Raw genomic sequence first — 15587 nt, forward strand, 5'->3', positions numbered from 1 at the left:
GATACCCTGTTTGAGACGTAATGGGTTTTGGCGAGCTCAGTGGACTGATTGGTTTTTGTACACATGCACAGAAAGATTTGATTTCCTTTGCGGAATTTATGGTAAGGGAGAAGAGGTAATGAAATTAATTTCTGCTCCGGTTTCTGGGGCTTTCCTTTCTGTTCTCTCTTTTCCTGCCACCTTTGTTGTTCCTTTTTATAGGCTTTTTTAAAATAGATGAAAATGAATTTAATAACCATCAGCAGTTGGTTTGAGTTTGGAGTCTAGCCCACTATGACTACTTCATCTTTGCTCCGTGTTCTGAGTGGCTTCTAAGAAGTTATGAGGACAATCTTATGTCCTGGGATGTGTGGAGGTGCGTTAAGGGTGGTGTCCAGGAGGCTAGGGGTCAAGGTTCACACTAGGAAGAGGTGGTTAAGCCCAAGCTTTCTAGAAGGGAATCTCAGCCAATTGATGATGAAGTAACGTAATTGCATCTCTCCTTTTCCAGTCGCCAATCACACGTCTCTTTTCTGATGTCTGCATTTTCCATCATTCACTTATCTTCTCATCTCTCCTTTCCAAGACAAAATTCTGCTGCAGCTAACCAGGGGAATAGATGGGGCAGGAAGAAGCAGAAACTGTGCAAGGTATGTGTAAAAGGTTAACTATGACAACAAAAAGGATCAATTCATCCTCTGTTTTCTGAGTTTAGAGCTGTCCTACTCCCCTCTCCTCTCCTCTTAGAAATTAAGGCCCTTGTATTCACTTTTGAAGAAACAACTTCTCCCCTTAAACATAAGAGATGGAGAAGACCCCAGAGGGATTTAGAAATTCAATGGAAAAAGCAAAAACACTGAGTACTTAACTTCTCTCCCAAAGGATGGGAGAGCCTGCCAATTCCCCAGCAAGGCCAGGGCTGAGCATTTCCCCAGTGTCAACATTAAATCCCTTTTTTGTTTTTCTCTTTTAAAGTGTGTTTACAATTGACCATTATGGGAAAGATGACGGATGTAGCCTGGCCTGGTTTAAAGTAATAAGACTATTAATGATAACTTGCCCCCCTGCAGACTCTTTCTAAAAGTCAGCATGAAGGGGGGGGGGGTTGAGGGGATCCTATTTAAGAACCCAGATTACTTTATTCTCCAGTCAGTGCAGCCCCACCCCCTTGCTCTATTTCCCCAAACCACTGCCAAAGACACTTAAGAACTATTGGACTTCTTCAGAGAATTGTAAAAACTCCAAGAAAAATACCCCTGCCTTGAACCGTCTTTAAAAGTATCTCGTCTTTAAAAGTATCTCGATTCTCTCTTGTCTGCAGCGCCCTAAAACGTGTAGATCTTACCGCCCATTAGAACAAGCCGTTTTAGATTTGGAGTCCTAAATATTTAGGTCTTCCTGCATACCTAGACCCATGTTTAAGGAAGAATGGCTTAAGAGGAGCACTGCGTTCCCCCGCCATTTATGATCCATTCTATCAGAGTGGACAGGGTTAATACAATTTGGTTTTCTCTAATAAGATTTATTCCATTTCTTTGAACCAAACACTGCCACGTGTATATCATTGCTGTCAGGCAGTGACCAACCGATCCTGCGAGCTGACCTGCGGGTTTTCCAGTTCAGCAGCTTCCGCGGACGGAGCTGGCGGTCTGAGAGGATTTCCGCACTAATGTCCCCACTGTCTCAGGTCCCCGTCTGCTCACAGTTCTGCCCACCAGGCGCTGAACCACGTCACCCGGCCTGGCTTCTGTAGCATGAACGTGAACATTCTGCACGAATCACCCAACCTTTTCTTTGCTACTGGAGCGCTCAGATCGGTGAGCTTGGAGGTGGCAGTTTGCTGCCGGAGTGAATGGTGAAGGCAAACTCCATCCCCAGAAGTGACATTGGACCTCCTCAGCCCTTGTATCCCCTAGAGATAGCGACTGTTCCTGGAGCCGAAGGCATCCAGCTCAGCAGGGAATTCACCCACCAGGACTCCCCTGCCCAGCCTGGAAAGCGTGTTAGGAGCCATCTCCAGTACTGAGGTCGCCCTTGCATCCCGGGCCAGGCGGCAGCTCTTTCTGGAGGTGCATTCGCCTTTCCCCTCAACATAGCTCAGCCTGCATCAGGTTCCTGGAAGCGGTGAAGTGGGTTCACTGAGAAAGTAAAAAAAAAAATAAAATAAAAATTAAAAAAAAATCCCTATCTAGGACAGAAAGCATGGATCAGGAGGGGAAAGTGTCTATCATGACCCTGACCAGAGATAAAGCTCTTAGCATAGAACAATTGGGCACACACTTGATCACACAGAGGCCCTGCTCAGCACGGAGCAGCTGAGCAGTGCGCCTAACCCCGGGGCCCCGAGGTGCCTAATCCAGCCCGCTGCACAGTAGAGCGCATGGCCACCTGAAACTGACCACCGTCAACTGGCCAGAAGGAAAGTGAGCCGAAAGCGACCGGACTAGGTGAACCTACCCAGGGGAAATCCACCTGCTGTTAGCATCACAGACTGCGGGGGTTGGGGGGGGGGGTCGAGCGGCGGGGCTGAGGCTGGTGGCCGGGTGCTGGAAGGGCTGGGGTGCGGGGAGCCTGGCTGGAGCCGCAGGCCCAGCTGAGGATGGGCTTGGGGGTGAAGGAGAGCGTCCAGTGCGGTTTGATTTACAGCCGCCGCGCCCTACGCAAGCCCATAAATTTGGGGACCGTTTTCACCAAAACCGTGAGTTATGATTTTTCAAATAAATACATATTCCAATCAGACGGAGTTCTGTTTAGGTTGAACGCGTCCCGGAGCAGACATCTCTGTGCGCGGAAAATACACAGAGGAGGAAACGGAGCCGGGGTGAAGCTCAGACGACATAAAAACTTGTGTAAACACGTTGTCATTTACGGACTTCGGAAGAGAATCGGGGAAGAAAGACGGGGAGGGGGTAGGGAAGGAAGAAACACACACACGTTTAATTCTCTCGAATCCGCAGGTCCTAGTCCCCGGAAAAAAACACGGAACCTTTAATATTCTTTTCCCACAAGTGTGATTTTTGTTACTTATTAGACCATGGATTACTGCAGGTTTAACTGAAAAAGAGTTTGGGGGTTTTGGAGGGTATTAAAAATCTGACCGTGGGCAAAGTCCACGCACGCCCAGAGGCGCGCGCACAGCTCTTCTTTAGGAAAGGCCTGGGGAGGGAGACGCACCAACAGGAACGATTTTAGCAGCGGTTGGTCTTGGATTTCTATCCGCGTGACCTTGGGTAAGTCCCTCTCATCTTTGAACCGGTTTCACCACCTGTAAAGCAAGGGGACCGGGCTGGGGATTCAAGGCCGCTGTTACACACGCGATCACTGAATTGCACCCAAGAATACGCACACATAGTTTGCTGTACATAATTAGGAGACCTCCGCATTCCCCCCCACCCCCGCCTCCGCCCCAAGGAGTCAGGTCAAGAGCACCGCTTCTTATTTGGACCTTCTCAGGGGTAACACACAAGGAAGGCTAGAATAAAGTGACCCTGAGCTGCCATGGGGCCCAGGCGCCTCCAGTGGCCTTGTCCCTGCCACTCGCTGGGTGCGTGGCCTGGGGAAGTCCCTTCCTCTCTGGGTCTCAGTTTCCCTTCTATATGCAGAAGTGCACATAGAACTCGACCTTTAGGACCTTTGACACTCCCATATGGGAGAAGGCTTGGAGGTGTCCAGCCCTGCGAGCTTCCAGGAGGAATGGATCTTCTGACTGACTCTTGCACCAACAGTTCTCCAGCCCGCAGGGGCAGGCTGGGTCAGATTGCAATGTCCTAGACACTCTTTAGATGCAGCAGAGAAAAGTTTAAGGGATTTGCGTGCTCAGGCTGCGGGGTAAATGGCCCGCGGGCTGATTTATGGCGCGTTACTGCGCGGCGCGATTCCCCAAGACAGCGAGAATATTTTACACCGAGCTAATATAAACAGGCGGCCTGCCGGGGCCTTTTTATGGAGTTCCTGTAATTACCCGGGCCGTGACAGGTCCTTGATTTACGGCCCTATTTAGATAAGGGGTCCGGTGCGGGGATTGCCAGTGGCGTCAAGGTCACAGGACGTGGCGGAGAAGGTTGCGCCGTGGGCGCCGGGAGCGGACCCTCCAGGCCTGCCGTTGTCGGGTGGGGGTGAAGACTGAGGGAGGAGCAGGGCGAGACCCCCGAGGCCGCTGTTTCCCGCCCCCCCCCCCCCAGAACCACCGCCCCCCCCCCCCCCCCCCCCAGAAGTCTCCAAGGACCTTGGAACAGCGGTACCGGTCGCTGGACGTCCGTGGAACAGATGGAGGAATCGTGCTCCAAAGAAAGCAGGGACTCGCCCAAAGACATTTAAGCGAGTGAGGTGGGGAGGGTCTGGAGCTGCAATTTTGGTCCCCAGAAGTACAGTTTCCCCACCTGACGACGATTCTTGGACGCCCCACTGTTGGCTTTGGGATGTCTGGGTCTTGTAGAGTGGCCTGAACGTAGGGGAAACCAAGTCACCTCGGAGCCCTGCAAGGGGCGTCCAGTGACCCGGTCTCTCTTCTCTGTGCAAGATTATTTTACCGCCGGGCAGCGTGTGAGCCATCCCCCACCCCTGCCCCTGTGAAATGCATATTCCTAGAAACAGCCACTAATTGCCTTACTGTAATTGTGCTCAAATAAAAAGCTTACTTACATTTCCCTTGGTCTTATGCCAGCTCTCTGCAAGGAGTGTTATTTACGGAAGAGGAAACTGAGGCTCGGAGGCTCACGCGTGAAAAATAACAGTGTGGGCTTTCAACCTACGCGGGTCCCATTTTATTACCATTCCACTTGCTGTGTGTTTAAATTCTTACCCAGGAAAAATGGGGTAAGGGTGTCTTTCCTTTGAACAATTGTGAGAAAAATACATTTGTGAATATTCAGATCAATGGGGCTAACACCCCAGTTTACTAGAGCCAGGACTGTGCAGTGCATGATTTCCGGAGGAAGCTGCGGCTCCTAGGCCGGGTGGGCCCCGACAGAGAGAGGCAGAGCTCCTACTCACCAAGGAAACAAGCGCTGAATGAGTGCGGCTGGAGAGAGGCCCCTGGGGGGGGGGGGAACGTGCTGGAGTGGGAAATTGGGAATTATTCTAGACAATCAGTCCTCTAATTCTGCAAAAGGAGAAACTGACGCTTGACCCATAATGTCTCTTGCTTCTCAACATAAAGTGATTTCCCTTAAATACCTAGATCCCTTTTCCCCACCACCTAGCCTGGGGCAGAGGGAGAGAACAACCTCCTGGCAGGCCCCACTGTGGTCCAGTCCTGCAGCACTCTCAATGCACCTGAGCCCACAGAAGTTGGGGCTTTGGAGGTTTCTGAGAAGGTGGGTCGGGAAGTCCTGGTACCTAGAAGTCTCCCCTGGCCTGGTTGATCTCTCTATTGTTAGTACCTGCTCCTGTGGTCACCCACTCCTATTCCCAGCACCTAAGGCTGAGCTTCCAGTGACGGCATCACTTCACCTGAAAAGTCCATCTTTCTCTGGGATACAGAGAGTTAGACCTTCTGCAGGGGCTGGTGACTGTTTAGCCAGGATGAGGGAGGTTGCTGGGCAATCTAGGGAGCAACAAGGGGTCTCCTGATGCTGGGGCTTATCATCCTATACTGAAAACACATGCCCTTCTGATGCTAAGGAGGCTGTGTATGTGGGAGCCACATATACCCCTAAATGATATGTACAGCACAGGGAAAGTGGCTAGGATGCATGTCTTTGTGAGCTGATGGGCCATTGTGCATACCTCTGTGAGGGCTTAGACAATTAGGTGGTACAAAAGATTTAATATTTGACTACTAGCTGAAGTTTGGAGGTTGGAACCCACTCCCAGGTGTATCAGAAGACAAGTCTCAAGATCTGCTTTTGGAAGGTCACAACCTTGAAAATCCTATGTACTTCACACACATGGGCTCACCTGGAGTCCCAATGTGCTTGCTGGGCAGCCAGCATTGTGAGTACTTTTATGTGCATGAGTGAATCTGATCATGTGCAAAACATTTGTTATTGCAGTGTGCCTGCCAGTCAATTCTCACTTACAGTGACCCTGCAGGACAGGATAGAATTGTTCCAGAGTGTGTCCCAGGCTGTAATTTTTAATGGAGCAGATCACTGGAGCTCTCTTCTCAAAGAGTCACTGGGAGGCTCAAACCATCTACCTCTTGGTGGATAGTGGAGTATTTTAGGCTCTTCTCACATAACATTATACAACTTTATTTTGAGGCATGAATGTGACTGTATGGGAAATGTCAATCGTTGATGGCCAATTGGCTATTTGAAATCTGTGTGTGACTTGGTATATATCAACATTAGATCATTTATTTATGAGCCCCAGTATGTGTATAAAAGTGCTCTGGTGGCATAGTGATTACCTGTTGGTCTTCTAAACAAAAGATCAGTGGTTTGAGTCCACCTCCCGCTGTACAGGAGGAAGATGGGCAGTCTCCTCCTCAGAAGATTTACAGCCCTAAAAACCCAATGGAGGGAGGGTCGCCATGAATCTCTGGAATTGATAGCGATGGGTTTGAGTGGGTGTGTTTATAGGAGCTCTGGTGGCCAACCCAAGAGTGCAGTTGGAATCCACCAGCTTCACTGAGGGGGAAATATGAGCAGTTTCTTCCCATGAGATTTACAGACTTTGAGCACCCGCTGGAGGGTCACCTATGAGTTGGTTCCTACTCAACGGAAATGAGAGAGAGGTAGCAAATCGGTTACCAAATTCCGGTAACCAAAAGGATGTCCTTTTCAGTGTACCAACCACTTTTCAGGAGCGACATGAGCATGTTTCAGTAAAGATTGTTCTTGTTGTGTATCGTGGAGTGGGAACTGACCCATAGCTGACCCTCTGGCAGGTTTTCAGAGGCAGTTAATAGCACAAAAAGAGATTGCCTATCCTTCTCCTGCAGAGCTGCTAGTGGCCTCGAACCATGAGCCTTAGGGATTGCAACACAGCTTCTTGCCACTAGGCCACCAGAGCTCCCTCCAGTAAAGATCACAGCCTTGGAAATCCAATAGAAGGTTGCTCATGAGTTGGAATCAGCTTGTGGTAGCAAGTTTCAGTTGGGAGTGTGTGTGTGTGTGTGTGTGTGTGTGTGTGTGTGTGTGTGTGTGTGTGTAATTGTGGCTTTGTTGTTTTTGCTGAAATACATGAAACCTGTGACAGAGCTTTTGGAAGTGTATGCTATGAATACATCTACAGGAGAACTGAGGCAAAAACAGAGCAGATGTACTGTGTATCACAGAAGGATATGTGTAAAATCCTTTGTTGTTGTTGTTGTTGTTATGTGCCATCCAGTCACCTGCGACTCATAGCGACCCTATGTACAACAGCCCTAAACCCTGCTCTATCCTGTGCCAATAGCACTGCCTCTGACACACCCATGCCGATTACCCCAATCACTGAATCAATCCACCTCATAGAGGGTCTTCACCTCCTGTGCTGTCCCTCCACCCTCCCAAGCATGATGTTCCTCTCCCAAGAACCTGTCCCTCCTTACAACATGTCCAAAGTATGTCAGACAAAGCCTCAGAATCCTTGCCTCCAAGGAGCAGCCCGATTTAACCTTCTCCAGGATGAATCTATTTGTTTTCTTAGCAGTCCATGGTACCCTCAATACTCTTCTCCAGCACCACAGTCCAAAGGCATCAATTCTCCTTCTATCCTTCCTAGTCATTGTCCAACTCTCTGACGCATAACGAGTGCAAAGACCATGGCCTGTATCAGATGCACCTTAGTCTCCAGAGTGACACCATTGCTCTTCAATACTTTGGAGAGGTCCCTAACCGGAGACTTTCGTATAAAGTCCTTTGACTATGTGATATTATTGTGTGAATGTGAATGTGATGAATCAGAATTCAACCTGAAAGTAACGGGCTGGGAGAAGCTCTGGTAGTAAGGAGTTGTATTCTGGTGGTAAGGAGTTGTGCTGCAAATTCAATGGCAAGTGGTTCAAATCCACCAGCTAGCTGCTCCTCAGAGAAAGACTTCTTCCAGTGCAATTTACAGCCTCTGAAAGTCCACTAGAAGGTCAGCTAGGAGTTGGTTCAGACTTGATGGCACAGGGTAACATTTTAAATGGTGTCTTTTGCAAACCTGACAATATGATTCTGTGTGGTTTGTAACGACAACAGGGCTGGAGCTTGGTGTTTGGCCTGTGTGGCAGGCGTAACGTGTAAAATTCAAGGAATGCCTGAATCTATGAAACGCTGTGTCGTGTGGGTGTGTTACTGTGAGAACACAGGTCCTTCTGGCTTCTACATGCGCTTACCGCCTTTTTGAGCTTTCCCTCGCGCGTGTCCTTCAGGTCGTGTGAGCCTGTGCGTTTATTGCTCACGTGTAATCAATCGTAGGTTCCTAAAAGGCACAGTAAGAAGCTGGGGAGGCGGTGGGGGAGTCAGATGGTGCTCGGATTAGGGCAAAGCATGGATGTGTTGATGATTGAGGTCCTTCTCCACGGAGTAATTACCATCCACACCCATTTACCCCCAATCCAAGGATGCCTCCAGGCAGTGAACGTCGCCCTGCAGCCCCGGGAGGCGTAGGACCCCGCGGAGCCGCCGCCGAACTGGGCGCCGGGCGCTCCCTCCCCTCGAGCCTCCGGCTCCGTGCTCGGCCCAACCCCACAGCTGCTGGCGCCAGGCGCCCGGAGAGCGGCGGCTTGCGGGCCCCGGGGCAGCAAACCCGAGCCTCCCTCCCCCACCCCACGCACCCCCCACAGCCCCAACCGTCACCCACAAGCGGGACTGGACAGTTCAGCGCTAAGCCTGACAGCCATAAAGCGTGTGTCCCCTTGTTGTCCAGTAAGATTCCCCTCCCCCTTGCCTTCTGGGAGTCCTGGTGACGCTGTGGTTCAAGTGTTCTGCCACCAGCCCAAAAGCCAGTAGTCTGTACCCACTAGTGGAAAAGACCTGGTAGACTTGGAGAAACTGTTGAATCAGTGTAGACTCTGCTACTTATATTAAACAACAAAAATAAAGTAAGTAATAAACTTTAAAAAGAAGCCATGGTGATCTGTTTCGTAAATATCACAACCTAGGAGAAAACTTAGGGAGCAATTCGACTTGCACGACGGGGTTACTACAGAGGGAATGGCTTCGTTGTGGCTACCCTTCACCCCTTCTTGTCAGACGCCTTGGAGACAACTGTGAGGAGCAGGTCTGACCTGCACCCTCTCCTGCATCCTCCTCATTAGAGCCCATTGTCACAGGCGCTTTGACGATAGATCTCACATGCTTGGGGCTTGTTGAGGGGCCAGTCCTTGGAAATAAGGCACCTCCCTCTACAGGAGCGTAATTGCACATATCCGAGGGCTTCAGGATCCCCAGAAAACTCATTCTTCCTCTCCCGGCCCACTGTCTCTATCTGGACAGTGCGAACTATGCATTCTACCTAGCCTTTGGGCTAATACTTGTGCCAGGCGGGGTGGGCTATCAGTAAACCATTACTGAAGAATAGTAAAAGAGTGAATTGGCTTTTTAAAAAAGAACTTTATGTATATTTTTGTTTAAAAATACACACAGCAGGGAGTAGTGATTCTACAATTTCTGTGAGTACAATTCCATGACATCGATTGCATCCTTCCACTTATACACCCATTCTCACTCTCTTCATTTGCCCTTTTAAAAGTTTTACTCTCACCTCAGCTTTGCTTTGGGGACAAGGAGGTTTTTAATTACCAAGTGAACTACACCAGAAAAGGAGCTGGGAAAGTGGTAAAGATGGAGGGACCAGCTGTGTGAGTCGGCACTGGAATCCTGCAATCTGAAATCAGACAACATGAAGAGTCCTCAGCCTCAAGACCTACCGCCTTGGGATTCCTCTCTATCCTCCTCAGCCCTGGGGAATCAGAAAGACCGTTGTGAGGAAATCCACCAGGCACATAAAGGCTGTGGTGAAGAAGGGAAATAGCTGAGGGCTGCCGGCACAGGATGAGGGCCCTCTCCCGCAGGAGTGAGACCCACCAGGTCTCCCTGGTGAGTGGTGGTCACTGCCGCATGCTTTTTCATCCGAAGGCCCCAATCGCTCAGAGACAGCTTAACGCCCTGCCCTCGTCTCTAGAGAATCAGGCATTTTCAGGTCCGTTCCCTAGAACAGAGGAAAGTAGGCCTGTTCGCTATGTCCACGGGGTCAAGCGACCCCAGGACGGCCTTGCCTTCGGTCCAGCTGCCTCATGTGCCTCTCTGGAACCCAGGAAACGAACAGAGAGCAGGGAGAACGGATATCTGGCCTTCCAGCTGGTCAACGCACCTTGGGCTTGGCCAGCACCCCACCGTCGGAGATATCTCTGCTGGTCAGTCCAGGTCTGGCCAGAGTCAAGGCTGGGGAGGACTCAACACAGGAGGGGTTCGGATTCGGTGGAAAGGGCCTGAGTCGGGCAAAGGGGGGCGAAAATAAGGTAAGGGCCTGTTCTACATTCAGCAACGTCCTCCCAGCTCCCAGATCTGGGACAAGAGCTTGGAACTCAGAACCTCTGAAACTCCTATTTTGAATTATTTGCGTTTAGAAAAAAAGACGTTTCCTTTCCTTCAACCTAGTTTACCTATTTGTAAAATCAAAGGTGGGCTGTGGGCAAAAGTCTCCTTTTCGCTCGGTAATTCGGGATTCTTTTCCTTGGGCCTGAGGGGAGAGGATGGCAGTGAGGTCCAGGGAGTTGGCAGATCTTTGCCCCAAGTCATCAGCCTCCTCTCAAGTCAGGAAAGAGGCTTCCAGATTGAGACTGCGATGGGGCCACCTCTCTGTCCCTACGGACAGCCTGGAGGCGAGTGGCGATTGCCCGGCGTAAAACCAGGAATGGCCACCGCCCCCCTCCTTCTTCCTCTCCGCCCCCTGCCATTGGTTCCAGGGAGAGGTTGACATCAAAGCCGCAGCCTTATAAAAGCCAGAACTGGGTGGAAAGGCTGCAGAAGGGTTAAACAGGTCTCTGGGCTTCTGCTTCCTCGCCCACCACAGAAGCCGGTTGGAAGGCTGCAGACTGCGAGTCCCGGGATCTCCCCGAAGCCGGCCCTCACCCTAGCGCAGTCCCTGAGCTTCCCGGTGGCCCCCGCAGTCTCTGGGGCGCATGGGGCGGCGCTAACCAGGCTGGCGGCGCAGGCCAGGGGCCGCTCCAACATGAACCTCGTGGGCAGCTACGCACATCATCACCACCACCATCACCATCACCACCCGCACCCCGCGCACCCCATGCTCCACGAGCCTTTCCTCTTCGGCCCGGCCTCGCGTTGTCATCAGGAGCGACCCTACTTTCAGAGCTGGCTCCTGAGCCCCCCTGCCGATGCAGCCCCGGACTTCCCTACTGGGGGGCCACCGCCCACGGCTGCCGCCAACGCAGCCGCTTACGGCCCAGACGCCAGGCCGGGCCAGAGCCCCGGGCGGCTGGAGGCACTTGGCGGCCGCCTGGGTCGACGGAAAGGCCCGGGACCCAAAAAGGAGCGGAGACGTACGGAGAGCATCAACAGCGCGTTCGCAGAGCTGCGCGAATGCATCCCCAACGTGCCGGCAGACACCAAGCTCTCCAAGATCAAGACTCTACGCTTGGCCACGAGCTACATCGCCTACCTGATGGACGTCCTGGCCAAGGACGCCCAGGCCGGTGACCACGAGGCCTTCAAGGCTGAACTCAAGAAAGCCGATGGCGGCCGCGAGAGCAAGAGGAAAAGGGAGCTGGTAAGTTAGGGCCCTGTGCGGGCTAGCAACGGGCATGGGCACAAAACATCATCGGCAGGCGGTGCCACCAGCAGAAGGAGAGCGTTGTGTGTGTGATTTGAAGAGGTTGCAGGGAATTCTGAGGTGGTTGCAGCGTAGGATTGTGTGCGTGGGGAGATTCACAATTGTATTTATTTGTAATGTGGAATAGTATCTGTAAGACTGGGCCGGTGGAATCTTAATCTTTTTTAATGGGTATCCCAGAGCCCCTTTTAAAGAATTGTTGAGGCTCTGGGTCTGAGAATATAGACCTAGCACATATTTCATTTGCATTTGTTGGGAGTGAAGGGTGTCCCAGTCCCTCGTGGGTGCTTGGAAGCCAGGTTAACATCTGTGGGAGTCATTCCTTTGAGTGTGTATATGTTTGGAATCAGTTACTGTTTCTAAGGCCCTCTGTAAGTATAATGCTACACAAGCAGGAGCGGCATCTGCTTCCTAAACAACATGCCTCTGCAAACTATGAATTTTTATAAATGTCGATAACTATAGGAAGGCTTCAGGCCTTTTGCTCATAGGGTCCCTATGAGTCATGCTCCAAGGCTATCAACAACAACAATCAACAATAGTTGTACAACTGGGTAAACTGAGGCCAAAAGTGAGCCAGGACGTGGAGAAGATGGCCTAGTCAAAGAGTGAGAGGTGAAGCTCTTTTCACACTCTATCCACAGTGGACCGAGTCTAAGGATTAGGCCGGTGGCTCTGTGTAACAGACAAAAGTCACAAGGCTCACACACCCTGCTCTTAAATTCGAATGCTAGTTCTTATGTTTCCAGTGAGAAGGTCACTTGCAGGTTCTAGGTTTTCTCGGCCCAGGACGAGGTGAAGGGACCTCTCCAGGAGGTGTATTTCCCTAATGAGAGGTAGCTGGATGCACTCTGCAATGAATGGAGCAATCTAGAAAACCCCGTTGGGCTTTATTTGCCGCACCGAGTAGGAGGTATCCCAGCAAAAGATCAATCAAGAAAGATCCACAAACAGGGCAACTGAGGTTCTGGACTTCTGCCCCTGGGCTGGGGAAGCGCAGGCCCGGGTGGCATCTTGGTGGAAGTGGCCACCTCTGGCGTGTCGCTGTCTCCCACAAGTGCTATGTCCCAATTCCCTCTAAGAGAGCGGGGAGCAGGCCCAGGCCAGGCCAGGGTAACTTCCTTGGTGTTTTGTTACCAAGTGTGACAGGCTCCCCGCGCTGAGTGGAGAGGATCCAAGCTTGCCTCCCAACAGGAGATGCTAAACCAGGTTGGAAGATCAGAGGGGTGTATTTGGAGAGCAGATCCAAACTGCGGGGAAACTGGTGATTCCACTCATCCCGCTTTGCCTCTAGCCCCTCCCAGCCCTGTTTTCTTCCTCCACCCGCAGGAGACAAACTTTCAAGCGTCAGTTTGACCAGGCGTAAGGAAGTCTCCTTTCAAATTTCCCACTGCTGCCCGGCCCAGCCCGGGTCCCTGGGACTCAGCGCATAAGGGCAAATTTATGAGCCTGTTTGCATATTTTGCAAACAGAAATCCGTCACTTACTTAAAGGCACACAGTTACTGCTCCCAACAACCCCCTCCTGCCCCAACTAGATTCTAGACGATCGGAGCAGAAAGTTTAAAGCGGTCTCTCTCGCCTCTTCTCTTGTGCATGTTCCCCGGCAACAGCAGCAGCAGCACGAAGGCTTTCCTCCCGCCCAGGGCCCCGGCGAGAAGAGGATTAAAGGGCGCACCGGCTGGCCGCAGCAAGTCTGGGCGCTGGAGCTAAACCAGTGAGCCGGGGCCGCCGAGGAGCGGGCCGCGGCCAGGCGACCCCGGAGCAGCCCGGGAGGAAAGGCAGGAGGCGGCGAGGGCCCGGTGGCGGGTCCCAGCGCTTCGGGGAACGCGTCCCGCTGCGCCGCTGCTGCGCGCTGGCAAGTCGTCCGCTGCAACCGCATATTCGGATCGCACGTGCAATGTCATTTGAAATTGTTTTTAATACATAAAGATTAAGAGAAATATATATATATCCACTTCCCTAGGCCAGAGGGCGACCCCGGTCGGCACGATGTGGGAAGGGAGGGACCGCGAATCGCGCGGAATCGCAGGGAAGACGTCTCTCTCTCTCTCTCTCTCTCTCTCTCCCCCCCCCCCCCCCACCCCCGACCCTCCTGGGGCGAACCCGGTGTCCGCCACTCTGCGCTCACCCCGCAGTCTCGCTCTCTTTCTCTCTCATCCCCCTCCCCCTCTGCTTTGCCTCAAAAATCCCGGGGAATCCTTTTCTCGAATGAAAATGCAGTAAGAGGACTCAATAGTGTTCTGCCTGGGAAAGTGCCCAAAGCAGGAAAATAGGTCGGGAAGGGGTTTGCCTTTTTTGTTGTTGTTGTGTTTCTCCCTTAAATAGTCGTGTTTGTATTTTATTTTATTTTATTTTTTGTCGCTGCACTTCCTACTTAGTTCCAAGAGAAAAGCTTTTTTATTTCTTTACTCTTTTTTTTCTGTAAATAAAAACTTTCTCCCTCATCGGAAAGTTTTTATGTATTTAAACTACCTACCTTACCTGCTGCGCTCAGGTGTTTGTGTATTGCCTCTTCGTTCCCCCCTCCTTTTTCTACCTCAGATCTGTGTACCACTCACTGCCCCTCCCTTTACCAAAGCAGTATCTATGCTCTTGATTAATAAAATGGTTTCTGAAAGTCCAGGAAGCCTATGTGTTGTTTGGGGCGGAGATACTGCCTGACTCCATCGTGGCTCTGTATTCCTGCTTCTCTTTTGGTAAGCACCAAACCAAACTGCAAACCCATGAAAGGGGAAGAAGAAGGACACGAATATATTCTTGAGACAAAGAGCAAAGTGTTCCCTAGAATAAAATGGGGACGCAGGGTAACTGTAGTGAACCCGAAGAAATTAAAATGGGCACTTGGACACACGGAGTAAGAGTCTAAGATTTCTGTGGGTCGCTCTCTGAGTTGGTATGCGCCCTAGTACGTTCCACCGGTGCCTGCTGATAGTGGTTTCCGAGTATTGGGAAACCCCCGGGGAACAGTGTAGTTGGAGAATGGGGAGGTTTGCTCAGGAAAAGACGCATATACGTGAGATTCTGAGCATGCGCCCATGCTCGTATATGGAAGTGGAACGGTGCCATGAGTTCCATGGTTGTACGGGGCCTTCAAGATGTTGCTGTTGTGTTAGGTATTGTGGAGTCAATTCCCACTCAATCCACCAACCAGACAGAAACCTTGCCTGCTCCAGTGCCATCCTCACACCTCCACCCCGTGCCCACGTCCATTGTTGTCAATTCATCTCCTTGATGGTAGCAACTGTAACTGGAAATGGAATATGCTTATGAATATGTATGGTTACATTAAGGCATTTGGGTTTCTCTACAGCAGTAGACCTTTAAACAAATAGCTGCGAGGGCATATGGACTTTGTAGGTTGTGGGTAGGCAGGTGTGCGGGCTAATTTGGGCGCTTGTGCATCAGCGCCAGTCTGGGGAGGCTCCGTGCGCTCGCGCACAGCTGGGGCTGCATGGATACGGTGACGTTGGCGCGCAGTGCTTGCAGGGCTACACCAAAGCGGCCAAACGTGTCTCTGAATGGTAGAAAGCCATTAGTTTTCTGCATAACCGTGCTTTAGGCTCCATGCTAAGAGTGTTTAGGAGTCCCAGCAGTTCCTACGATTGCCCGGGGGCGCTCACACTAAGCGGATACCCGCGCCCACTTCCAAGAGGAAGAAGGGCAGGCGCACTGGCGGGTCCCGGGGTCCTTTTCTTGTCCCTCGCCTCAGGAGCGTGAGCCCTCGGCATGCGCTCCCGGGGTGGCTTCCGGGCAGGGCCTGTCGGAGCACCAGACGTGCCTCAGGCACCTTGTCCGGGCCTCCGGGTGAATATGGGATTCCATTAGTTTTGGCTGTAAACACCGAGTCAGGGGCTGAGCGGACACGCGGGCCTTTCCAGACGCGAAAGAGTTAATAAAAGG

General features: G+C 51.6%; 1 protein-coding gene across 1 annotated transcript; it reads left to right on the forward strand.

Annotated features, from left to right (window-relative positions):
- The first annotated feature begins 11067 nt into the window (after nt 1–11067).
- HAND1 (heart and neural crest derivatives expressed 1) lies at nt 11068–13405 on the forward strand. The gene is made up of 2 exons (XM_006894732.1): nt 11068–11622; nt 13301–13405. Exons 1-2 carry the CDS (start codon nt 11068–11070, stop codon nt 13403–13405), a joined length of 660 nt encoding a protein of 219 aa, XP_006894794.1.
- Nucleotides 13406–15587: the final 2182 nt, after the last annotated feature.

This window comes from Elephantulus edwardii, unplaced genomic scaffold (assembly GCF_000299155.1).
Source record: "Elephantulus edwardii isolate Elephantulus edwardi_28Jun2011 unplaced genomic scaffold, EleEdw1.0 scaffold00149, whole genome shotgun sequence".
Classification (NCBI taxonomy): domain Eukaryota; kingdom Metazoa; phylum Chordata; class Mammalia; order Macroscelidea; family Macroscelididae; genus Elephantulus; species Elephantulus edwardii.

Bases quoted from the DNA above. Each gene is read 5' to 3' on its own strand.
- HAND1 (XM_006894732.1), top strand. From the start codon at position 11,068: ATGAACCTCGTGGGCAGCTACGCACATCATCACCACCACCATCACCAT. The intron at 11,623-13,300 runs GTAAGTTAGGGC...CGGCAACAGCAG, and splicing joins GCAAGAGGAAAAGGGAGCTG to CAGCAGCACGAAGGCTTTCC.